At 35.3% G+C, this 27,750-nt stretch overlaps 1 protein-coding gene across 1 annotated transcript; it reads right to left on the reverse strand.

Annotated features, from left to right (window-relative positions):
- Nucleotides 1–1,102: 1,102 nt before the first annotated feature.
- dimt1l (DIM1 dimethyladenosine transferase 1-like (S. cerevisiae)) lies at nt 1,103–27,124 on the reverse strand. Its single transcript, XM_028805461.2, has 12 exons — nt 26,960–27,124; nt 24,808–24,881; nt 23,975–24,061; nt 23,825–23,886; nt 21,413–21,506; nt 21,271–21,320; nt 20,310–20,433; nt 15,899–15,991; nt 11,478–11,542; nt 8,339–8,402; nt 4,188–4,294; nt 1,103–1,206 (listed from the first exon to the last, which is right to left on the reverse strand). The coding sequence occupies exons 1-12, from the start codon at nt 27,015–27,017 to the stop codon at nt 1,164–1,166; spliced, it is 921 nt and encodes a 306-aa protein (XP_028661294.1). The 5' UTR covers nt 27,018–27,124; the 3' UTR covers nt 1,103–1,163.
- Nucleotides 27,125–27,750: the final 626 nt, after the last annotated feature.

Here is a 27,750-nt window from a genome sequence, read left to right on the forward strand (position 1 = left end):
ATCCCATGTGGGATATTTCTTTTGTCATCATGAGCTTGGTTGGAATTCCAGGTTATTCTCCATAACTCCCCATCTCCATCAGAATTTCAAGGTACCTTGACACCTTTGGTAACACCATAAGCAGCAGGTGTTCTACATTTCTTCACAGTATCTCTCCTTTCTCTAAATATAGCACTCTCGGTCAACTGCAGAGACACCTAATATTCCGACAGATTACATCACCCCATGTATGAACAGAGAATATCAACCCACGTATGAACAACTACGTACAGAAGTGCTCTCCCAATACCATTATGGGCTCTCTCTTTAAATATGGACTTTGCCAAGCCTGTACCACCTTTGCTTAAGTAACCATTTGCTAACCAGGCATGTTTCTACTATTTGAACCAAATACATTTTATCTAGCAAACTGAACACGGACAATAATAAAACACTGTACTGGCATCAAGATAATATAATGGCTTTAAATTCAATGCACTCAATACATTTTTGAAGAGAAGAGGTATTCTTTACTTAAAGCTTTAACAAAATAGAATTACAATTTTTTTCTTTTTACCACAGGTTATAGCAGAGTATATTTGTATTTTTTTCCGTTGTCTCAACAGCACCAGATTTGCATTGCTTTACAAAGCATTGACTACTTAACCTATGTCCCTAGAAAGGGACAAAATAAAAATTAAAACTGCTACACTGGGGAAAATATTAAAAAAGCATCTTAAAAATCAAATATACAGTAATTTGAATATACAGAATATTTTAATTTATATATAAATATAATTCTAAGGTAATGATTTGACATTATTAAAATGGTTTTTATAAAAGAAATCAAGACAAGTGGATATAGAAATCTTTATTCAAAAACAATAGTGGATGAATCTTATAAAATTATAATTTAAGTGAAACTATTATATTTGGTTTTCTTAATATGGAATATACATACAATTTGAAGCACTAGTAGTTTGATGCTCCCTACTGTGCAATAATGCTATAAAATTGTTTAAACAGTCATTTGACTATACAATAAAATGCTACATTTTACACTTACACACACACATTTCTTCAAACATCTGCACATTCTACACTGACAAAAACAGACGTCAAGTTCAGACTTCAAAAAAATATTTATTTTACATTAAAATTATCCACATTTAGAGTTATCCTTTTTATGAAAAGTGTATGCCTGCAGAGTTAAATGCGTGAAGTAACCTGTACAGAAAAAAAGAAAATTTGATTAAAAACTGTAATTAACATTATATGAAATCACCTCTAAAGTGTAATGGTATGACATCCATTTTTTGTTCCTGCTCTCAAATCAGCATATTGACTGAATTCCTCAGAATACAAGCATGCATGCCAATATGTAGTAGATACAAAAGAAGAAAGCTTTGTTCTTAATTAGACACTAATCCTGAATTCAGTGGATGTAGACCCACAATATGCTTGTACTTGTTTGTACAGATGATCCTGCAACTGTGTGTACAGTCAGTTATGTATGCAGGTGAACTTTATGAAGTAGCCGCACAGTGTACAGGCTGACTTTGCTGGCGTCCTTGAAGCATCATCTTTTTTCTTATATGAACTATTAGAAAGTCCGTCGTCATCAAAAAACATATTATTGATGTATATACAAAGATACCTAGAGACACATAGGAACTAGGGCTGTCAAATGATTAAAAGATTATTCGCAATCAATCACAAAGTGTCAGTCGATTAAACTTGTATTTAACCAAAATATTTCAACAATATCCATTAGTTCCGATTGGCACTGCTGTACAACTTCCTGGCTGCTCAAAACTGCAAAGACGTGTGTCTTGCACATAAACTCTTGATACGTGACATAATTGTCTCATGTAAGGGTAATGTGTAAGAACTGGCAGACCATGCTGAATGATGTCTCTCAGCCCTGTATATTCAATTATTTTTAGAGGTCTGCAGTCTGATGTAATTAGTTTTGTAATAAATAGTAGTAGTTATGCTTTAGATTGCGTTTCATTCATGGACATACATTGAGTTGTACATTCATAGATTGTTGTCTGCCACAGATTTTGCTGCCTAACATTATATATGTTTTAACAGTGGCATCATGGATGTTTTGCTCTTAAGTGATAACAAGGATTTTGTCCTTTGAAACATCTGGGACAGATTTAAATCAATAGTAATCTTCACAAATTCTGTTTTCCTCAGATATAATTTAGTAGCTTAGATCAGAGGTTCACAAACTTTAACTCAAGGCTTCCCAAAATGTTGTACCACCTAGCTAGGGCCCCACTAATAAAAAGCCAATGCTGCAAAGTGGAGCATGATCTAGGATCTCCTATTGTCCTCACAGGTGGCACAGTGGTAGTGCTACTGCTTTGCAGTAAGGAGACTGTGGAAGATTGTGGGTTCACATCCCGGTTCCTCCCTGTGTGGATAGCGCTTTGAGTACTGAGAAAAGCGCTATATAAATGTAATGAATATATTATCTCCTATTAATAAAAGCAAATGTTTTACTACAGCAGACTATTAACATTTTTGTGGTTAAATATCATATAATATCTTTAGGCCGGGGTTTTTTAACCTTTCTTCTTGGTGTACCACTAGGGATTGAAATATTTTGAAGTACCACCATTTTCTTTCAGTCATAAATTGGGAAGTCACGAATTCTTATTATGCATAAGTAAAAGCGAGATTTCTTCACTTTCACTCCACAGTCTAATATTGTTGCACTTGAGGATTTTAGCAAGTGATTACATAGAGTGTTTTGTATGGTTGTGTATGTCTTTTGTATATCAAATGCTTTTAAAATTATTTTTTAAGTAAGAATAGTACCATGGATTGAAAAGGAATAAAAATTAGAAAAAGTTAAAAATGTTTTTAATTTATAAAAATTACAGAGAAATATGAATCCAGATCAAAATACTCTTAACCTGAAAACAAAATCACCACAAATTGTGCCTGACTTGAAATGGCATATTGATATCTGCAATAAAAAAAAAAAAAAAAAAATCGCACTTGGACCCTGAAAAAGGAAGATTTGGGGGGGTTTTGGGGGAACAGGCAGGAGTGCAAAATTACACTTAGATTACGTCTCTTAAAAAATACTGTTTTCCAAGCAATTTTCTTAACTGTTTGAAAACAGACAGATGACAATGTATTCATCCCACCTCCTCAAAAGATACAGATTTCCTGCCAATTTTTCATAATCATGAATTTCAATTTAACTAAAAACTAATGTGTTTGAAGAGAAATTTAGTCTATGCAAATAATTGTTTTATAATACAGTTAAAAAATATGAATATTGCCCATATAAATTTCACCCTTAATGGAGGCTGGAACAACATTAAATACAAGCACAGAAAGGCCTGCTTCCTGCAAAAAGAATTGCTCAAGAGTATAATGTGCTTTGCCACTCAGAAACAGCAGGTGAAAGAACACAGTGCAATGCTTTTTAAACTTTTTTTTCTCTCTCTCAAAACCTAATTTTTCCCTTCTTATTGTCTTAATGACCCATTCCATGATGACTGTCAGGGGCGGGGATTGGAGGGATTGTCCCTTTGGGGAATTCCACCCAACAGTTACAGTGGAGCAATATCAATAATTTAAACTGGTTGCGATGACCCTTCGCAAACCATATGCAACCTTTCCTCACTGAATACAATTCTGTGTCATGACCCTGCACAACCAACTTACAAACTATTTTGGGTCATAACTCAAAGTTTAAGAAACTATTACACAAAGGACTGTCCTTAGTAAAAGACACTCCCTCTCTCCCCCCCCCCCCCAAAAAAAAAGATGATCCATTGTTCCAGAAGGTTAGGTTCAGATACTAAGCTTTACACATCTCAAGAACATTACTTTTAAACAAATGTACTAGAGAGAGAGACCAACCAACAGCTATATTGGTTGAGGCTGCAATGCATACATTGCAAATGGCACTCCTCTCATAATAGGTCAGAAGAGACCAGGAGTCAGTGAGAGCTGAATGTGCTTGTGCAGCAGTAGAGAACCAATAGGCATGACAAAAACTGGTAAAGAAGAAATATTTTTTCACATGTCAGATTTAGGTTTGTTGCAGTTTATTTTACCCACACATTTGCCCTAGAGCCTACAGGTTTACAGATCAATTATATATTTAATAATTAATGTACACAGTACAAAACAAATGATTTCCTAAACTATAAATTAATAACTTTCAATTAACTTACTTCATAAAATCATCAACATCCATAGATCGGGCCCGTTTTTCACTGAAGCTGGATTCCTGAAGCACAATGTTTATCATTTCTGCCATTTTAAAATCATTTGGTATCACCTACAAAATAAAAAAGGGAGAAATGCTTTGTTTACTGAATATTACACTTACAACTGAATAAGATTTAAAGTGAAATTTAAAGGAAGAAGAAGAAAAAAAAAGTATGACCATAAGGCCACTTTCACACCGACCATCAGCATCATATTTGACTGACACATAGCAGATTGGAATAGGTTGGAAACATTTATGCAGCTTTTACACACTGGCAAGCATGAAAACCTGTCAACTGTGCATTACCAATATAAAGCTGCAGGATGTGACAATTTTCTACTTAATTATCCTTCTATTTCTTCTGTGTTGACAAAAATATGCAAAAGGAAAACTCGCAAGAACACTAGGTTCTACTAACACATTTACTATTTTCCTGCACACATTGAAATGCATTAATTTTCATAAAATAATGAATCAATTTAAAATTCAAAAACAGCTGTTAGATTAATGCACACTGATTTTATAGTTCTACTTGTGCATTCTGTAGGTCTCTCTTTGGAACTGCATGATTTTTTTGAGATATATTCCTCAATGCTCATAGATCATTTACCACAAATTTTTGAACCATATTAAAATTATAAATAGGCTAAAAGGACAAGAAAGTCATAATTAAAAATGCTCTCTCAAACCGTGTATTCCTGAAATGCACTGGCAATGTGGTCTGCATGGGACAAAGCCAATTTCACTGTGCTTTGACAGTTTTCAGTTCACGACTTCTGGCCTTTAAGAATGTTCAGAAATTTAATGGTACCCTTCCTTTCTACCTTACTTTTTAATCGATTTACTTTCTCTTGAACTTCTGTTGAACAGTAGCCTAATTTCCTTTAGTAACTCTAAGATGAATGCAGAAAAAAGTGCAGGCCTACTCTCATAATGCTTTCAGCGATGAACACCATTCTTCTTAATGTGGCATAATTATTTTAAATTGTGCCAAATTGAAATCAGTTTGTGGATTCAAATTCAAAACTAAGCTAATTTGCTGCAAACAAATGCAGATATTTATTTTAATCATGACCTCCTACAAATGAGGACATAAAAAAATCATCTTACAAATGTAAAAAAACTTCTGCGTTCAATAGTGACCCAACACACCTTTAATGGTGAACTTTAACTGGTGACCTCCATGTATTGTAAATATAGCATATCAAACAAGAATTACAGGAGAAACTTTCCAAATAATTTTGATGAATACTGGGCTTTCCTTTCCCTAAAGCTCCTGCTAATATTTATTTAGCTAATTCTTTTTCTGCATGTGTTAATTTGTTCATGTAAAATCATTCATGTAAAACCTGTAAAATCATTCATGTAAAATCTGCTCATGTAAAACCATTATTTTACAAAGTTAAGAAACAGTTATGATTTGACCAAGAGTACATAATGAAAATGTGTAACATTTTAAAACACTACAAAATACCAAGCAGCATGGCACATTAAATATTAAAGGTTACTGTGATTTGCCAGATGAGAAACTGTGTCAGTCAGTTCTAAAATTACTAAAAAGCTCAGCCTTGAATAATAGAGTAGAGCACAGTAATGCACTTTCTGACTGGCAAAAATGGCACTAGCAAATTCAGCAAGTAACTTTCAAGTGGTGTTACTGATGTGGTTTAAGAATGGCCTACAGTAACAGTCAATCTGTATAATACACAATCATTTTGGGATTTTTTTTTTGTCAAAATCAGTGGCAAATGCAGCTTAGTGCAGTCAAGTAACTAATTACAAAATTGGGCCAGCATTTATTGCTTGCAAATTTGAAAAGCGAATACAAGCATATGCATCTTTTTAGAATGCAGGTCAATTCATCCATGGGAAAGTCAACAAACTCAAAATTTAGTTGAGCACAATCACACCTATTAGATTATTTACAAACTTTATAATGATGCTCCAACAAGTAAATGTTTAGTATGTTGGATTGAACTATAGCATCTGGGTTGGTGAGGGGGTGGGGGAGTGCATACAAACAAACAGAAGGAGACTGTGTAAACACTGCTCAGATACTAACCAAGCGGATATTAGAACTGTTTCATCTTGGGCAAAGCTAAGCAGAGTGCATGTATCATAACTCAAGAATATACAAACAAGTGATGTGGTGGACAGCTGGGGCCCTTAACCGGCTGGGATGCTCCTGTGATGTAAGGACTGGGGGGAAGAGGACAAAGTTCACGGCAATAATTCCCCTAGAACACAAGAGGGCAACCCCCCCACCTCGACTGTGTCAGGGCCACAGGCTTGGAGATTAGAAGCTCAGCCCTGCTGGGGCCCATGGCCAGTCCCAGAGCCCTGGACCACAGCACTTCCGCCACCCCAGCAGTGTTGCCAGAAGAGGATCAGATTGCTCCTGAAGCACTTCCGGGTGCACAATAAAGGAGGCTGCCTCACTCTGTTTGTGGAGCCAGAGTCTGGAGGTGGTGGACAAACCTTGCATGTACAGGAGTGGAGGCAGAGAGAGAAAGAGAGAAAGAAAGAAAAAGGGACTGAGTATTGTTGTGCTATTAAGTGGGAGCTGGGGAATAGAGCTGCCCCACGAGGAAATAAACTGTGTGTTGCTTTTGGACTTGAGTCTCTGTACCTGTCTGTGTTTGGGTTTGGGGAACTGTACGTCCCTGTGGCTTTCACAGTACAAGTATTAAATAAATGGTTTAATATGCAGGTACCGAGTCTGTGAACAGAAAATTAATAATATCATTCGGAGGAGTCCTGCAATTAGGAAAGCCATTGTATTATGCATACATGACAGTAAACTTAAACTTGAAAATCTGCATCTAACTGCTGGAAGCACTCAAAATAAAAACTGCAGCAATCACAAGCTATAGGAAACTATGTTCCTACTGTGCATATTATCCCTGTCCTTGTCTCCCTTCACTGATTAACAATAAGGTTTAAAAATTGATTTTACCATTTATTTTTTTTTTTTTTTAAATTACATATACGGTTTTACACAATTTATCACTAGATTATATTTCCGACATATTAAACCTTTCTGAAACTCCAAACATCACTCAGATCACACTGTGTTGGCTGTTGCAAGCTGCAGGCTAAAGTATAAAGGTATTTAATATGGCTTTGGGCGTTAATGCCTATGAGACTCTGGAATGATTTTCCTTTTAGTGTTAGATCATCTAAGCTTGTCCTTGATTTAACATTACGTCTTAGACAAATTTATAATAATAAATACTAATACTTACCAATTTCTTAGTTTTATTTTTATACTTTTAGTTTATATTTCATATACGAGTTATGTTCATCTTTTCTACTTTTACTAATTTTTGTTATTTGATTTTATTTTAAATTATGAAGCACTTTGGTTATGTACATAAAGTGGTTAATATTATTACTACTAGTACTACAACAACATTAACAAAGAACCGATCTTAAGCAAGATGTGATTTGACCAAACATATAAACACAACAAATCTGACCACCAAGATCATATAGAAATAATAAAAAAATATGGAGAAAAAACATAAGAATAATCCCACTCCTACCCATATCATACTTCCCCTGCCAGGATAGGGGGGGTGCAGGGTTAAAGAGGTGGCCCAGAAGCCATAAATCAAGGGCCATTACCTAGCAAAATCCTATCTATCCCAGCAGCTTCTCACCCAGGTATTCACAGATTTGGATGGTTTATTAAAAAGAGCTGCAGAAAGCTGCAAATGAATTTGATTTATAAAATGAATAAAGCCAGTAACAGGGGGTAACTAAATTGGGCGATTTCCATCTGGACACCAGCAACAATTTACCTAAAAAAATAAAGACTCTCGTTTGGAAAGAGGGCAGCCCAAGTTGAGAGGTTTCTAAGAAGATAAATGTGTGGAAATTAAGTTAAGATATAAAGAGTAAAAAACAAAGTATCAAAAAGAATAAAACACAAGGACAACAACAAAAGACACACATAAAAATACAGGGAAAATGAAACCCTGTAAGTGAAACAAAAAGGATATTTCAAAGACAAATTTTCTGCATACTATTAATAGTATATCCTGCACATAATCTAAATTTCAAAGCATATTGTGCATGTATTTAATTTACATAACATTATGAAATACTTACAATGTTATGCACAGAACAGTGGACTCTGTAATTTTTTTCTAAGAGTTGTTCAACTGCTGAAGATCTATATAAAAATAAAAGTACTATTAATTTCAGCAGAAATTTAACTCCCACACGGTAACTTAAGGAAGTAAGTGAAAACCTCTTAATCTATCACCTTTTCAAATGATATAAAACCAGAATAAATAATACAAGATTATACTGAATTTATAACTTTTATTAGGATTTTTAAGATCCAAAGAAAAGATAGATTAAAAAGGGCAAAGATAATAAGGATATAAAATTTACTCAGCTCTACCAACACAGAAACTGCAGGGTGCAGCCAACTCCAAAAATAACTCAGAAATTAACCTCTAATAGAAGTCAACATAAAGGGTGATTAAAAGTGTTTCAGAACTACAGTGGTGTGAAAAACTATTTGCCCCCTTCCTGATTTCTTATTCTTTTGCATGTTTGTCACACAAAATGTTTCTGATCATCAAACACATTTGACCATTAGTCAAATTTAACACAAGTAAACACAAAATACAGTTTGTAAATGGTGGTTTTTATTATTTAGGGAGAAAAAAAAATCCAAACCTACATGGCCCTGTGTGAAAAAGTAATTGCCCCCTTGTTAAAAAATAACCTAACTGTGGTGTATCACACCTGAGTTCAATTTCCATAGCCACCCCCAGGCCTGATTACTGCCACACCTGTTTCAATCAAGAAATCACTTAAATAGGAGCTGCCTGACACAGAGAAGTAGACCAAAAGCACCTCAAAAGCTAGACATCATGCCAAGATCCAAAGAAATTCAGGAACAAATGAGAACAGAAGTAATTGAGATCTATCAGTCTGGTAAAGGTTATAAAGCCATTTCTAAAGCTTTGGGACTCCAGCGAACCACAGTGAGAGCCATTATCCACAAATGGCAAAAACATGGAACAGTGGTGAACCTTCCCAGGAGTGGCCGGCCGACCAAAATTACCCCAAGAGCGCAGAGACGACTCATCCGAGAGGTCACAAAAGACCCCAGGACAACGTCCAAAGAACTGCAGGCCTCACTTGCCTCAATTAAGGTCAGTGTTCACGACTCCACCATAAGAAAGAGACTGGGCAAAAACGGCCTGCATGGCAGATTTCCAAGACGCAAACCACTGTTAAGCAAAAAGAACATTAGGGCTCGTCTCAATTTTGCTAAGAAACATCTCAATGATTGCCAAGACTTTTGGGGAAATACCTTGTGGACTGATGAGACAAAAGTTGAACTTTTTGGAAGGCAAATGTCCCGTTACATCTGGCGTAAAAGGAACACAGCATTTCAGAAAAAGAACATCATACCAACAGTAAAATATGGTGGTGGTAGTGTGATGGTCTGGGGTTGTTTTGCTGCTTCAGGACCTGGAAGGCTTGCTGTGATAGATGGAACCATGAATTCTACTGTCTACCAAAAAATCCTGAAGGAGAATGTCCGGCCATCTGTTCGTCAACTCAAGCTGAAGCGATCTTGGGTGCTGCAACAGGACAATGACCCAAAACACACCAGCAAATCCACCTCTGAATGGCTGAAGAAAAACAAAATGAAGACTTTGGAGTGGCCTAGTCAAAGTCCTGACCTGAATTCAATTGAGATGCTATGGCATGACCTTAAAAAGGCGGTTCATGCTAGAAAACCCTCAAATAAAGCTGAATTACAACAATTTTGCAAAGACGAGTGGGCCAAAATTCCTCCAGAGCGCTGTAAAAGACTCATTGCAAGTTATCGCAAACGCTTGATTGCAGTTATTGCTGCTAAGGGTGGCCCAACCAGTTATTAGGTTCAGGGAGCAATTACTTTTTCACACAGGGCCATGTAGGTTTGGATTTTTTTTTCTCCCTAAATAATAAAAACCACCATTTACAAACTGCATTTTGTGTTTACTTGTGTTATATTTGACTAATGGTTAAATGTGTTTGATGATCAGAAACATTTTGTGTGACAAACATGCAAAAGAATAAGAAATCAGGAAGGGGGCAAATAGTTTTTCACACCACTGTAGATAGTAGTTACTGACCCACTACAGGCTAGTAAAGTAATTAATTTAAATGATCCAAATTCCTTTTATCAAATGAAGAACCTAAGACACTGAATTCAACATGTACAGTATTTCTGTAACTATATGAATAACACTTTGGCTGAATGTTACAATATCAAACCAGAGTGGCTGGACAGATTTTTATTAGAAGAGATTGGGGGAAGTGACAGGCATCTTTGAGATAGAGTAGCCTTTGTTCTGGGTTGGACTATTTTTTCCTTCATCTTGAAGCAAATTAGTGGCTATGAATTCAAAACATTATACAGTGCTTAAAAAAAACTAGCAAATGTTTGCTAGTTTGCTTTATTTAGTATTCAAAAAGAAAGAGTATGCATCACCTGCATATGCATTGGGTATATTTAAAGTACTTTCTTTGTTCACCTGAACCTGTATAGTTAGAAGTGAGTACCTGTCTCAAAAATACGTGTAGCTATATAAATGTAGTGAATTATTAATATAAAAATAAAATGCTGAATAATGTAAAGAGATGAAAAACACTGAGAAAACCAAAATAGCTAAAGCAATCAGAAATAACAAGTACTATACCTAAGAGATAATGAATGTAAACACTTCAGAAGAGGATAAAAACAGCTATTGCAGGAAAAACAGTTAAGACAGCATTTGGGTTTCTATTGCAATCCAGAAAAACTAACAGCCTTCTACATTAATGAACTCCTTTAATATGGGAAAATAATAACACACACACTGAAAATGTTTATCACACATTCTGAAAACAAAGTACTGCAAGTCACAAAAAGCAGGAGGAAAACGAAACAAATTATTAAATATATTTGAATGTATTAAGAAAGCATGCTGAATTAGATGTTAAATGAATGCTAGTGTCAAATTCCATCCAACAAATTCGACTTAACAAATAAAGGTTTGCTTCTCTGATTTTTTTTATACATTTTTATATAGTAGGTATCTAAATATTTGAATCTCTTTATTGCACAAATTAAACTTGCACAACATAGTTGCACATATAGACATTCACTCTCACCATCATTCTGCAAGAAGCTTATTTATTTAAATATCTGATACAAAAATCCCAGGTGGAAAAGGTGAAATACAGTCAGACTTACTTAAATGCAGCACTTAGTGTCTTATTCTTCCGTACAAATGCTATTCGAACAAGTCCATCCCATTCCTTGAAGAAAGAAGAATTTGGATTTAACTATAAAAATCAATGTTAATAATGATAAACAATGGAGTCTGTAAATGGGAAATAGACTGTGATGCACCCATTAGTTTAAGTGGAACATTTACGGTATATACAGTACCGACTATATACATCAAGATATTTATTTTATCTATAATGGTGTATTTCATAACCCATTCACACATAGCCGGTTAAGTTGCAATATATGAACTATAAGCACACACCCAGGAAGATGTGGGGGTCTTCAAAGACATTAAATAAAACATGTTAATGTTAACATATTAGACATACTGTACACTCATCTGCCACTTTATTAGGTAACTGCCTGTGAACATAAATATCTAATCATCCAACCACATGGCAGCAAATTAGTGCATTTAGGCATGCAGACATTATGGAGACAACCTGCTGAAGTTCAAACTGAGCATCAGAATGGAGAAGAAAGGGGATTTAAGTGACTCTGAACATGGTATGGTCATTGTTGCCAGATGGGCTGGTCAGAGCATTTCTGACACTGCTGATCTACTGGGATTTTCACATACAACCATATTTATGATTTACAGAGAATGGTCCGAAAAAGGGAAAATACCTAGTGAGCAGCAGCTCTTTGGGCGAAAATGCCTCGTTGATGCCTGGGGTCAGAGGAGAATGGCCAGACTGGTTCAAGATGACAGAAAGGCAACAGTAACTCAGATAACCACTCATTACAACAAGGTAGGCAGAAGAGCATATCTGAATGCACAACATATCGACAACCACTTTATGTACAACATATATTGAAGCAGATGGACAACAGCAGCAGGAGATCACACAGGATGCCACTCCTGTCATCTAAGAACAGGCAAATGAGACTACAATTCGCAGGGGCTCACCAAAATTCGACAACAGAAGATTGGAAAAACATCGTCTGGTCTGAGGAGTCTCGATTTCTGCTGTGACATTTGGATGGTAGGGCCAGCGTTTGGTGTCAACAACACAAAAGGATGGATCCATCATGTTTTGTATATCAATGGTTCAGGTTGGTGGTAATGGCCTGGAGGATATTTTCTTGGTACACTTTGGGCCCCTAAGTACCAACTGAACATTGTTTAAAGGCCACAGCCTACCTGAGAATTGTTGCTGACCATGTCCATCCCTTTATGACTGCGGTGTACACATCTTCTGTTGGCTATTTCCAGCAGAATAACAGGCCATGTCACAAAACTCAAATCATCTCAAACTGGTTTCCTGAAGGACATTGAGTTCATCGTACTTAAATGGCCTCCACAGTCACCAGATCTCAATCCAATAGATCAACTTTGGGATGTGTTGGAACAGGAGATTCATATCATGGATGTGCAGCTGACAAATCTGCAGCAACCGTGTGATGTTATTATGTCAATATGGACCAAAATCCCAGAGGAATATTTCCAGCACCTTTTTAAATCTATGCCACAAAGAATTATAACAGTTCTGAAGGAAAAAGGGGGCCCATCCCGGTACTAGAAAGATGTACCTACTGTAATAAAGCGGCTGGTGAGTGTGTGTATATATTTGTTAGAGTGGACCTTTTTTTTTAGCTTAATTCTCAAATAAGTTTGACATGCGAAAATGTCAAGTGTGAAATGCTTATACAGTCTAAGCCTTAATGAAGGGGCTGTGAAAAACAACCTTAGTGGCACACAGAAAATGTGCTAGACAATGCCATATCTGTACTCTTTCACAGTTTGTTGTTACAATTACGGCAAATTATAAAAAAACATTTCTAAAAATGTCTATAAGCAGTCTGTCTCAGCAAGCAAATATGATGTCCGGAGGGACACACAACTTATAAAATTGTTATGTCTTGGTATGAAAAGAGGGTTATTTTAGCAACTTGTATACGTGATGACTGCTAATGTGAAAAGGAAAAAAATGCTTTCTACAAAACATTATCTTGTTGATTTATCATGAATTTTTTATGTAATTGTACAGTAATCCCTCCTCCATCGCGGGGGTTGCGTTCCAGAGCCACCCGCGAAATAAGAAAATCCGCGAAGTAGAAACCATATGTTTATATGGTTATTTTTATATTGTCATGCTTGGGTCACAGATTTGTGCAGAAACACAGGAGGTTGTAGAGAGACAGGAACGTTATTCAAACACTGCAAACAAACATTTGTCTCTTTTTCAAAAGTTTAAACTGTGCTCCATGACAAGACAGAGATGACAGTTCCGTCTCACAATTAAAAGAATGCAAACATATCTTCCTCTTCAAAGGAGTCAGGAGCAGAGACTGTCATAAAGGCAGAGGAAAATCAATAGGGCTGTTTGGCTTTTAAGTATGCGAAGCACCGCGGCACAAAGCTGTTGAAGGCGGCAGCTCACACCCCCTCCGTCAAGAGCACAGAAAGAGAGAGAGAGAGAGAGAAAAACAAGCAAGCAAAAATCAATACGTGCCCTTCGAGCTTTTAAGTATGCGAAGCACGGTGCAGCATGTCGTTTCAGGAAGCAGGTGCACAAAAGATAGCAACATGAAGATAATCTTTCAGCATTTTTAGACTAGCGTCCGTATCGTCTAGGTGTGGGAACAGCCCCCCTGCTCAATCCCCCTACGTCAGGATCAGAGAAAGTCAGCGCAAGAGAAAGAGAAATGTAAGCTGGGTAGCTTCTCAGCCATCTGCCAATAGCATCCCTTGTATGAAATCAACTGGGCAAACCAACTGTGGAAGCATGTACAGGAAATTAAAAGACCGATTGTCCGCAGAAACCCGCGAAGCAGCGAAAAATCTGCGATATATATTTAAATATGCTTACATATAAAATCCGCGATGAAGTGAAGCCGCGAAAGGCGAAGCGCGATATAGCGAGGGATTACTGTATTTTAATTGCTGGTTACATGCTAACAGTATGATAAGTATGGCGAAAGATACAGATCAGGGACTGTTTACTTTAAATAGCTTCATTTTAAGTAAGCACGACAATAATGACATTATACATTTTAAATAATCTCTTATTTTTAAAACATTTTTTTAACTTGCTAATACACATAACAGATGGACTGGCAACGTTACTGGTATTAATTAGTGTTCATAATGATAAGCAGTCAGCATTTCAAAATGTTTAAATCAGAAACATCGGTATCTGACTTTAAATGGCAAAAAGTAACTTTTTTTTTTTTTTAATTGAATTAAAAATTGATTCCTGCCTGATTTAGTATTTGAATATACATTCATCCAAACATGAAAATATTCACACTATATTTCTATTTATTGCTTTACTCTGTGTGTTACTTTAAACATTTCAGCTTTTTTTGAACATGTAATACATTTTGAATTAGTTCTGAAATGATGCTAATGCAGACGGCAAATACAACTCATGATGGTAAAAAAAAAAAGTTCAGTGTTTTTTTTTCTGTATTACATTAATTTATGTTATTTTCTACCATTTTAGTCAGTTGTCATCAAGGAGAAAGTATAAGAAATGGATACAATATAGACAAAGGCAATGTTAAAGTCTAGATTTCATTCTGATTATCCCTCTTCAACTCTGTAGCCTTTATCACCAGCCAACATTTCATGTCACACAAAATTTTTCAAAATGAAACATGTAGTTTTAGACTTACTTATTTTATTAATTTCTTTTATGTTATTTGGTAATCTTTCTTTGCAACTGGCAACACTTTGGTACTATAGTCTATCACCTATCTTATGCTAATGTTCTTCACTGTTCTGCTGTCACTGTCCTGCTCCATTGATAGACTGAGGAGATCTTTCCTCCCCCAAACTATGCGACTATTCAATTCCACCTGGGGGATTGGGGGGTTGGGGAGGTGGGGTAAACGTTAACATTATTCAAAGTTATTGTCTGTTTTTACCTACATTTTTATTACTCTTTAATTTAATATTGTTTTTTTTTGTGTATCAGTATGCTGCTTCTGGAGTAGGTGAATTTCCCCTTGGGATTAATAAAGTATCTATCTATCTATCTTCACAATATTTAGGCTTAGAATGACTTTTGAGTTAAACAGAGCTCCAAAGAGTTTTTCCCCCAATAAGAAACAATAGCACCCAAACATCCAACTTTTGAATCAATTCTAAAGAATAACTTGGGTCCATGTATCTGGATATAGATGAATATTAGGTGCTTTCTTTAAAAAGAATGTCTAATTCTTCAAGTAATCCAACCATGTTTCCTACACAGAACAAAATGGTTTAATTTTGTCATATTGTCTGGCTATTAGGCAACATTTTTTTAAAAAGCTTGGTGGTCTGGTGGTCGTGTGTGCTTTTAACACATTTTTATTATACATTTTTCAAACTTAAAACTACTCAAACTCATTTGTTCACGAGGCTATTTCATGTGAACGTATTTCACTAAACTTACTTGAAAATTTATTGGTGGTGGTGGATTCCTTGGCTCTATTCGAACAACACTTGATTCGACCTTGGGTGGAGGACAAAAATTGTTCTTCCCAACCTGTGACAAATAAATGTGTTAGCATCTGACTTAGACACATTGGATTAACGGACTTTCTTGCTACTTTCAAATTTCTTAGCCTGAACATAAACTACAAATTATCCAGTAACCATAATGCAGTGCAAATACTTCACTAATTTCTTAGAAAAACATTGTACTTAACTTGAGATCTATTCCATATGTCTTATAATGCTCAAAGATGGAACATCATCTAAATTATGATCGTTTGTTTGTATGTACGGACATACGCATGCAGAGATGCTTTTGGAAAGGAACACTAAAGAGTAACCCAACCCGCAGAGCATTTGTTAACATCTGTGCACTCAGAGCAAGCATGTTCATCATTTTATACCTTCCCCATCAAACTTTACTTTGGAATAAGACGATTCTAAACATGATAATGCAATGTTTTGTGCTTTTTTAACACTAGTTTTTCTTCACATAGTCGTCTTACAAAAATAAGGGATTCAATAGGATGAAATAGACGATTGTCAAACAATATCAAAAATTGTCTATGAAAGAAACCTCCACTTACTTATGTCACATAATCTTACTTATGTCACATAATATGTCAAGATATCTAGTTGGATGGTCACAATACCCCAAATTCAAATGTTTGTGCTAAAAAGATTTTTTTCATGGATGTTTAAATACTGTTTGGGTTATGTTCAGCATTGGTCCACATTGAAAGCTATTGTGTCAGGAACTTTGTTTTCTCCATACTGATAAGATTTAGATTTTTTTTTTTGGCCATTACTATAAAAATGGGGTAGGTTACTGATTTAAAAAAAAAAAAAAAAAAAGATATATTTTTAGTATAGTTTTCCTTTAAGGATTGGAGCACTGAAATATGCAAAGTACAGGTCAGCCATTCTTGGACTAAAAGCTGTGTTTATGGCTACAATTTTATAATCATATCTAAAGCGGTTATTAAAAATAAAAAAATTACTGTTAAGAGTGAATTGGGCTATGAAATTAATTCTGTTGTTTTAAAATGAAGATGACTGCAATAGGATGTTAAAAACAATTTCCTCAGCAGCTATCTGTGGAATGCTAGTTCTGCTAGTGTGACAACATTCACTGATTAATGTCACTAAAGGTGACCTTTATAGTATAGAAGATTTTGTAACCAGCACATGAAATCAGCATTCTTTCATATAAGAATGACAGAAAGTGATAAATTATATTTGAAAATCTGTATATTGTGTAATAGCGTGTAAAACAGAATAACCAAAACAACACACAACATTTGTTTACCTGAAGCATGAAATAAAATATAGCAATATGATGTTTGTTACTTGTCATCATTTAAGATTAGATCAATAGGCTCCATCTACCATGGACGAGAAAACAGAAGAAACATGAGATGTGGGCTGTCTATTGAATCATTCATAACATGTAGACTTTTAATTTGTCCGAAGCCTTTGTTTATATATTAAATGGTATCCATATAGCACCCTTTTAGCAGCAGAGTGCATTTCACCGGAAAGCATGTTCTTTAATTTTTACAACAGTGCTTTTATGATTCTGTGCGATTTTATAAATAAAAAAAAAATGGTTGTATACTGTACTATTCAGTATCTTGAAAACTAAACAGAAAAATGTCTTAATCACTGGATACAGAGGACCTGGAGGAACATGAGTAGATTTGATAGGAAACCTCACACAGATTTTTCTACAGAATGTGAATAACTAAACTGGTGTTTTAAATGGGTGTCAGTTTAAGACAGGAACCATGAACAGTACTTTAGAAAGTAACTAATTTACAATAAGTGAAAGCACCAGAATAAATGTTAATTATTTTAATCTAACCCATGTCTCCTGAATGCAAGAATGAATTTGTTGGGCAGTTAATATCTGTGACAGTCTAAATGATCATGTGCTTCTGCCTAAAATACAAGGCATAGGATTGGGGCAGTCAGTGCAAAATAAGAATGGATATAGATTTGCCAAACAGATGAGATGTAATAGACTATCAGCTGTATGCCGTTTGCTGCACTAGATAATTCTGTTATCAGTGCAGGGCATCTGTAAACTTCTCAGCTCGTTTTGGAAAGAAACAAAAGGCAAAATTGACAAATTGTAGCTGTTAATTTGAGCCAAATATCACTACTCCATCTCTATTCAGACACTCTGAGACATAAGAACGGCGCCTGTGCTTGACAGGGTGAGATGTGGAAGGTTTTGATGCAAAAAGTGATTTCACAATTTCAGAATGACAAGGGGGATATTTGATTACTTATGTAATATCTGGAAGACTCTTGGTAAAATATATGCATGATGTGCTGTACTTCAGTCAGAAAAGATGTACTCTAGCAATTTGGCTTTGATTGCTGGTGAAAGCTCTAAAATGCTTACGTAAACCACCTTATTTTCTTTCCATTAGCATATATAACCTGGGGTGGGCAATCTTGGAACTGGAGGGACACTTGGCTGCAGGTTTTTGTTCCAATCCAGTTTATTAATGACAAGTCATTTATTGCTGATGAAGCACTTACTAATATTTTGATGCTTCATTTTAGTTGTCTCGCTTGTTAAGGTTCCCCACCCTTAATTGCTTATTTCAGTCTTAAAGAACTGCACTTCCTATTTTTAATGGCTCCTTATTAACAATAAGATATAAATGACAAAGGAGCCAGCAGTTCTCCTTCTAACTTGTTTACATTTACACCTGTATGGATTCATCATGCACTATTGGGTTTAATAAAACAATTTGACAGATCAAAAAAATATTCGTTTTAGGCTTCATATCATTTGGATGATATCTTTAGAAAGGAAAAAAAAAATCTACGATACAAGAACCTAAAATTGCAGAATAACAAACCATAAAATTAAATAAGGTCTAAGACTGGCAAGGATTGGCTTCTACTTAAGCAACTGGGTTGGAAAAAAAAACCTGCAACCAGACATGGCCCTCCAAGACTGGCATTGCCCACCCCTGCTATAAGCCAACACAAACGTTTAATGAAAGTCGCATAAACATTGATGTAAAATTAATTGAGGACAGTAAATTTCCAGGCAATTTCAATTCAAGAGTTCAAACACAGGTTACATTCAAGTTTCATATGTATGTATTGAATTTAGAACCACATTTGAAAATGACCAAAATCTGATTTGAAAAGTTCTGATTCAATGTGTATTTTTTTGCTGTTCATACTTCTCCAAAAAGATTAGATAGGTGTCATATACAAGTGAACAGTAGTATTAACTTGGTGTATGAGGCCATGCAACCTAGCAGGGAATTAAATTTCTAAACAGTGAAAAGAATGAATGCATTTTTATTAAAATCGATACTACTTTTAATGACAGAGAAAACAGAGAGAGAGAGTATTAACTGACTATATTACTTTCCCTAAGAGTAGGGGTCCTCAATAACTGTCCTGGAGGACAGCAGAAGCTGTAGGTTATCCTTCCAACTAGTTTCCTAATTAGAAGACAGTCCTTGCTGATAATGATAACGAAACTTAGTATTTAACTGTTTTGCATGTTAGTGCTTTCATTCATCCAAGAAAAATGTTAATTGCACTGTAGAGTTTTCTTCTCTGAGAACATTATCCATGTGTTTTCTGGGCTAGAAGAGATTTAAACTTAATGGTCCTTCCAATTCCCCTCTCATTTACTTCTAAACATTTTTAACACAGACTCTTCATTGAACATATGCACAGGTTTAAAAGGAAACACGTTAGCTGGAGAGCTGCTGGTTTATTGGTTATCTGCATTTCATTAATAAGCAATGTCTGGTTAAGAAAACAGGCAACAATTCAAAATTTAAATGCAGCTGCTAAAATCTGAAATAGGCAATTAAAAGGTTCTGAGTTGCAAGTTAAGCCCAAAAAACATATTTCTTTAGAAGTAAATAAATGGGTTCTATTTAAGAAATTGGTTGAAGTGAAAACCTGCAGCTACTGCGTACTTCTATGACTTGAATTAAAGACCATTGATCTACAATGTAACTAAAATGTGTTTTTGATAAATGAAAGTATTAACAAGGCATATAATTAAATACCAGGTTTCATTATCAGCAAGGACTGACTTCTAATTAGGAAACTGGCTGGAATGAAAACCTGTAGCCACTGTGGCCCTCCAGGACCATGACTGAGGACCCCTGCCTAAGAGCAATTAATTTTAAATACTTGTACAAGAAAACACAAATAAAAATAACCTCTTGATTTGTAAAGGACACATTCTTTATATACAGTAGGCATACAACAAAGTTCATGAAAGTATTTATATTATTTAAAAAATAAAAAATAAATAAAAAAGGGCCAACACTACACTGGAACCCTCACAGCTACACATTAATAAACATTTTACTTACTTTCATGAGATGATCCACACGTGCCAGCAGCTGAGTGTTTATTGATAATCGGCAGTACAGTTTATCACCAGGTTTTGCAACCAGTCTAAGAGCAAATTCTTGCTGGAACATAAGCACGGCACATCTGATAAAGGAGATATAAGAAACTCAATCAAGAATTTACTATACATGCACGTATCAATATATAACAAAAAAACAAAAAAGGATTTTGTCACCCACTTCATTTGCATATATCCATTAAGAATCAACTTTTTTGTGCTTTTGTCTTTTAATATGGACTGCTGTTTTCTATGTTTGAGAAACTTAAATATATAGTGTTCACAGAGCTGATATCAAGTATCAAGTCAAGTGCCAAGTGAACAAATCATTTCCTTGTAAACAGAAAAATTATCTAGCAACAGCTAGAGAAACTACAATAAATGGCATCCTGATCTAACAGACAAAATGGAGATTATTACGGGTCATGTAATAATTCTTTTCCAGAAGCTAATAAAATTTCAAATTAAAACATCTGGTTTTTGTAACGATATTTAAGTTCAGTTGTTTTTCGAGAATTTCTCCAGTCCATATCTTTTAAATATTGCCCTGAAGCCACTATGTGTTCTGTTCAAAGGCGGATGACAAATTTTATAATGGCTGCAAATTAGCAATGCTTGGGCAGGTGAATTTTCTCTTTAAAATGGTAATGTTCCTTCCAGTTTTTACTATTTAAACCTAAATAAAAAAAAATAAATAAAAAATAAACATTACTACATGTTAAGAATAACCGATCACCCAACATATTTTTATTATTCCCAAAAACCAAAAAGCGATCATTTTATGCTACTGCTGAACACATCTGTCACAATATGAATGTCTAATATTTAAACCAAATTTTATAGTGACTAATATATGTACTCCTGAACCCACTACAAATTAAACTTTAATAAGCTCAAGTAAATAGTGCTATAATTTGACACACCTGAAAAATGGTCTGTGAAGTAGCAACTTAAAGACAAATGGAGAGGATATCTGCAAAATTAAAATTATACATTGTTAAAACACATTTTAAACAAAAAAGTGATGAATAAAATGAACATAAATCCTTTAGTAACAAACAGTACCTGATAGGGCAAATTAGCCACACAAACATCAAAGAAAGGCAAATCTGTCTTCAACACGTCTCCAACCAAGATTTCAAGTTTACTTCGAAATGGACTGAAACAAGAGATATTCAAAATGAAAATCACTGATTCATCTTCTTAACAGCGTGACCATTAAAGGTTGCAGGGGATTTTTTTTTTGTTCTTTATTTCGCCTTATGCAATTTCTTGTATTAGGAATTTGTTAGTTTTCGCATACCCCTTGGGGTCAGAGCGCAGGGTCCGCCATTGTACAGTGCCCCTGGATCAATTACAGGTTAAGGGTCTTGCTCAAGGGCCCAGCAGAGTAGGATCTCTTTTGGCAGTGACGGGGATTTGAACCGGCAACCTTTGGGATACCAGCACAGATCCTTCGCCTCAGAGCCACCAATTTGATGCTTATTCCACCATCACTGGGCACAAAACTGCAACACTTTGAAAACAAATCGAAAATAACTCCCTTAGGCCTGTTTAGAACGGATTTAAACTAAGATGCAATTCTCTTTTATATTTTGGAGGAATATCCAATAAATCACAGGGATAACATGCAAGACCCACATATGCAGTTCATGGGCTAGGACTCAAACCAAGGACTCTGTAGCTGTGAGGCAAACAGTGCTAATGATGTAATGCTGCTTACATAAAAAGCAGTTGATCATAAAGTCCAGTGTCACATAATGTTGTTGTCTGGTATCAGACCTATTAAAACCAATAGCACAAGCAGATGATAAAACCACAATATCTTACTAGAGTGCTGGGTGGAAGATAATTTTGATGATAATAAAAATAGAGACAAGAGATATAATATGTAGTTTACAAGTTCAAAAGATTACCTGAATTATCCGGCAATTTTTAAAATCAACTAATATAAAATCACAGTCTTCAAAAGATAGCAGAAATTAAAGACACAAGTAGCAGGACATATTACAACCATTAAATGCAAAACAGTTTGGTATATTTCCTTTTCATACAATGACTCCAAATAGAAATGCAAACATTTTTGAGAGTAATAGCATGCAAATGTAATATTTTGTCAGTATTTCATGGCTACATATAAAATTATCTGTTCTAAACATAACAGAAATGGAGGCCAGAGAACCAGTATATTAGGCATGTTCACTGTTTACCACAATTATCCTGAATACTATTTTAACTATCTGAGATACTGTACATCACGGGCTCCAAAAGATAACACTAACATTTCACTGTGATTTTTATTGAGCAACCTCCTTTCTCTTTTTTGGATGCACAATAAACATAACTCATAAGCGATTTTATTTTTTAATCACTAATACAAAATAAGGATGTGCATTTTGACTAATTTTGAAATGTGTGAATTGGTAAGTGTTAATTAATGAATATTTGGCTAGCCATAGGGTAAAAACAAGACTTTGGCTAATATCAACTTTGCATAAATTGCAAAACAACTTTCCTACTGCAACTGAAGTTGACAACCATATACTGAAACAATGAATTGCTATAGTAAATGTTCTCTTAACCAACCATGTTTTATTGAATGTCACCAAGGTGTAAGTGGAAAGTACGTTGATAGAAGATACAACAAGATGGTACACATCCAATACAGAATGCCATTACCTGGCCAAGATGCGAGGTTAAAAGATCCAAGGCAAAGGAACCGCTACAGGAATCTTTGGATTAATTAATTTTCGTCAAAGTCTGTACCACACTACCTACAGTCTTCTTGAATAGAGTTACATTCTGAACCAGTAGTTTTGCAGTTTCTGAATTACTGGTGCCACCAACACACTCTTATTTGTAAGGTTTGCACAGTTATGACTGTGGAGTTACTGGGAACATATTCAGTTTTATTTGCAAAACTACATTCCCCACCACAATACATATCAAACACATCTTAAACTTGCCATTTCCACGACCCCCTTTCTCTCTATCAACACAGATCTTTTACAAAGAGGAACACTACACAAATAAGATAACATTCACAAGGCTGGAACTAACCACATTCCATCACAGTGTCCACTCCTGCACATTTTCATAATCATATTCAAAATAGGTCAATTTTCAATCACCCTAGGATCACCGACACGTGAGAAAGAAACAATATCCGAAGAACACACACACAGCAAAGGGGAGAAATTTTTAACTCCTTACAGACACTGAATGTGACAAAAGGATTTGAGCCAAGGATGCCGGATTCATGTAGTATTAGTGCTAACCATGTTCTTCATAGAAAGTGTGGACTAATTGTATATAAAATAATCTATTCCAACTTCTAATAAGACAAACATTTCATTTCATTTCATTCAATTAATTTAACAATGCACTTTGCAATGAATGTTTAATTAATTTAACGTATGGTTTCTTAAAGAATTTTCAACAAAACACATTTATAAACATAAGGAAACTGATACATACGTGCCCTGTACTCTTTTTTGCAATTCAGCAACAAGTCTAGGGTCAATTTCACAAGCAATCACCTAAAAATACAAAAAAAATAAATTAAAAACTAACTGCTTAGGCAAATGGACAAAACAGCAACACAAAAAAAAAAAAAAAGCTCCTGACCTTTTTTGCTTTTTGCAGCAGCTTTACAGTCATGTTGCCTGTGCCAGGTCCAACTTCCAATACAACATCTGTTGGTCTAAGGGCAGCCTAAACATAAAAATGAGTGACAAGAAAAAATAAACAGTAAGTATAGACAAACATTTCTTAAGACTTGTTAAACAATGAAAGTAGAGCAAAATAATGAAGATAATTATAAGCAAGCCTATGATTTTTAATGAAATTTGCAGACCATGAAATCTATATCATCACAATATGTTACAGTTAGGTAAACTTCCTAAACAAAGCACTCTTCTTAAAACTGATTGGTTTAGGCAATACACAATTGACATAAATAGAACTATATATTTAGCAGAATTATTGAAATAGTGTAAAGATGGTACCATGCAAAAGTCAGGACACTCCTGGCCAAATACAATATTTTAGTAACATTTAAAGAAAGAAAGAAAGAAAGAAAACACAATACTAAAAACAACTTTGACAACAAAGTAAAATTGTAGCATTTTAATGGAAATTTAATGTACATTTACCATTTTTTGATGAACAGAAAAAAATTTTTAAAAATTGAGTAAATGTGGCTTTTTCAAATGTTTCGGCAACCTTTCACTTTTAAGCTCTTAATTAGTTCATTAATCTGGTCTGGCTTAGCTCAACAGACACTACTCTGGTCAAGAATTGTCATTAGGAATATTGTCAGATGATGTGAACACAAGAGACTAATAAATTCTTTGCCTTTTAAAATATTGTGCAATACTTAAAAAGCATGGGCTTTTCTAAGCAACTGACTGAGGATTGGAAAATCAGAATAATTTACGTCTACAAAAAAAATGGCTTACCTTATCAATAATACCATTGACAACTAGAGGATTTTTCAGAATATGCTGACCAATTCCAGTATTAAACATTATACCTAGGAAAATGAAAAGTTCAATATTTCATCAATAAAAAGTTAACAGAGTGCTAAATTTATATTTAATTGTATATCAAATTGCAAAAAAGACGCAACGTATGTTGTTTAATAAAGCACACAATCTATTAACAGGTATTTTGCCAGATGATGTGTGATATGATTATTTTATGAAGCTTGTCTAATGATTTTCTCAGAACATTTTTATTGCTGGTGGAAATCCCAACTGCCTATATATATCTATCTTTGACTGGATTATTCACTCACTCATCAATGGAAACACTACCTCCCATTTTGTTAAAAGGCCGAAATTTAAATTTGGCAGGATTGTACACCTAAGTCAGTGGGTATCTGCTAAGAAAGGACATTTCGATATATCAAAATTTAGGGGTAGAACACCCCCACAATAGAAAAACTAAATATCTCAAAAACACTTCGACCGATTTAATTGAAATTTGATGATGCGATAGAAAGAAAAGAGAGAAAAAAACATGATACAGCTAATTTTGTCTATTTTTGTCATGAAAAATGCTGTAGCGATTGGGCTATTTTTAGGCAGCCCATCTTTTTTGTCTCCACCTGAATGTCACCAGAACAACACCGACAGTCACCAAAAGCATGGACAAGTGAATAAGCAGACGTGTTGAAGGAAACAGAGACAGTATGATATGTAGCGTGAACTCTAAAATGGCACAAACAAAGTTCCCCAAAGCTAAAGTAAGATATGGGTACCCAGTTGAGGTGTGCTATACACTTCATGTCCAGCTGCCAGGGAGGGAGAGAGAAATACCTAAGGAGCAGGAATCCTTACACTCAAGACAATAAGCTATAACCGACAGCGCTAGCACAGCTCAGAAGTGAGGGAGGGTAGACCCTGCACACCATGCCGGTCGACCCATAAGGTGACACAGGAGAGTCTTAAGCATGCACATAAGACTAAGGTTACCCAGTATCTCTAGGTTTCATTAAACCCTAAACTGCATGCAAGGAGCCCCCCCAGGCCTTGGACCTGAAAACATTGCTGTCAAAACTCTCATGTAAGGAGGCAATCTTTACACCTTCACCTAGAGTACCAGACATTCCAGTGCCTATACTAACTGTACATGTGGTTCACAGCATTATTTACTTTCTATATGGTGCTGTTTACACGGTACATACATCAAATATGGAAAATTTACACTGTGCACTGAAACTAAAACACTTATCTATTGCGTTAATAAACAGTCAACAAACTTTCACATTGACAGTGTTTTATTCCTCTGGTAGTGACAATAAATACAACATATGTTGTGTAGTCCATCCATTATCCAAACCGCTATATCCTAACTACAGATGTTGCGTAGACTCATACACTACATACAAAAAATTATTGACTGGACTGTAACATGCAATGACAATAAAGATCTATCTATCTAACATATCTGTAACAGCTAAAAAAAAGGAGAAGGTTGGTTATTTTATGCTATAAACTTCCTGTCTAGCAGCACCTAAGCCTGTGATACATCCAATTAACTGACATAGATAGATAGATAGATAGATAGATAGATAGATAGATATCAGCGAGTGGAAAATAAGCAAATACCGAATTCATTACTTAAAAACGCATTCAGTTTGACAAAAAAAAACAAGGAATACTGTACTTTGTTTATCACTGATAGATATCTGGATCCTTTACGTGGCACAGTGGTGAAAGACTTCCATTTTAAAACATTACTTTAATTAACAATCATGCACACTGCGATACATGATTTTTAATTATATGTGGAATTTCTGTGAGCTATGATCCAGCATCTTTAATCACTGCATCATGTACTTAGCGACTGAACTCAAGCAAACCTTTCTGACCAAGTCGCTACTGCATAAAGAATATGGAGCTCTTCTTATAATTACGTAAAGAACGAAATATTCCTTTAAAATGCTTTTGAAAACAATTGTGATTAACTAACACAATAACCCGGTACGAAAAAGTCCTGAGGAAAAGTTAACTCAACGTTCTAGTTTTTACATGGACTACATTAACTGACGTTGCAAATCTATTAAAAAGACAAGAGAAGTGTCACTGCATATTGAAAGTTCAGTACCTTGACTCTTTATTTCCTGGTGCCGTCGGTTCTTTTTCTCTGTTTTTACTTTCGGCATTTTGTAGATAGAGCGGCTTTTTATTTCGATTATGTGATAACTCCAAGTTAGAAAATAATTCACACGTGTTTACAGTCTGAGACGGTCGCACTCATTTAGCATCGGTGCCCAGTGCCTTATGGGATTTTTTTTCTTGCGTGTGTGTGTGTGTGTGTGTGTGTGTGTGTGTTCGGCGGAGTCACTGTTGGTGTCGCTATCCGATAAGTACCAGACGCGTCTGATTAGCGAGTAAAAATGATTCTAGTCAGCTTGATACAACATATTACCGGTTCTGAATATTCTCGTCACACGCCGAGTGTCGCTCTGAATTTTGTTCACTTGATATTACAGATTTAAATGCCATCCCAAACAATGTCCTTTTTAAACCGGCATAGTACGGAGCAGGGTGGCTTGGGGATGGAGCCTATCCGAGCAAACATTTGGGCTCAAGTCAGGAACAACTCCCAGGACAGGGCGCCAGTCCATAAACGGGGACCACAGTCACACACACGCATGCAACACACACATCCATTAGGGCCAATATACCGTCCTCAGTCCATTGCCACCAAAAGCAAAATTCATATGCATAGCATATATTGCAAAATGAAAGAGTGTCTAGTCTCATGGCATATGGCACATGTCCAAAAACGGGGTGCGTGTGCAGAGAAACAAGGGCGGGTCTTCATTATTTTAGTCGAAGGATTTGTTTAACTTGAACGCGCTTAATTTCAAGTAGATGTTAACTTGCAGTAGA

Source organism: Erpetoichthys calabaricus, chromosome 7 (genome assembly GCF_900747795.2).
Source record: "Erpetoichthys calabaricus chromosome 7, fErpCal1.3, whole genome shotgun sequence".
NCBI classification, from domain to species: Eukaryota; Metazoa; Chordata; class Cladistia; order Polypteriformes; family Polypteridae; genus Erpetoichthys; species Erpetoichthys calabaricus.

Coding starts and splice junctions, on each gene's coding strand:
- dimt1l (XM_028805461.2), bottom strand. CDS start 27,017: ATGCCGAAAGTAAAAACAGAGAAAAAGAACCGACGGCACCAGGAAATA. Junction 15,992..20,309: donor GTGTGGATCATCTCATGAAA/GTAAGTAAAATG, acceptor TATTTGTCACAG/GTTGGGAAGAACAATTTTTG. Junction 11,543..15,898: donor CACCACCAATAAATTTTCAA/GTAAGTTTAGTG, acceptor TCTTTCTTCAAG/GAATGGGATGGACTTGTTCG.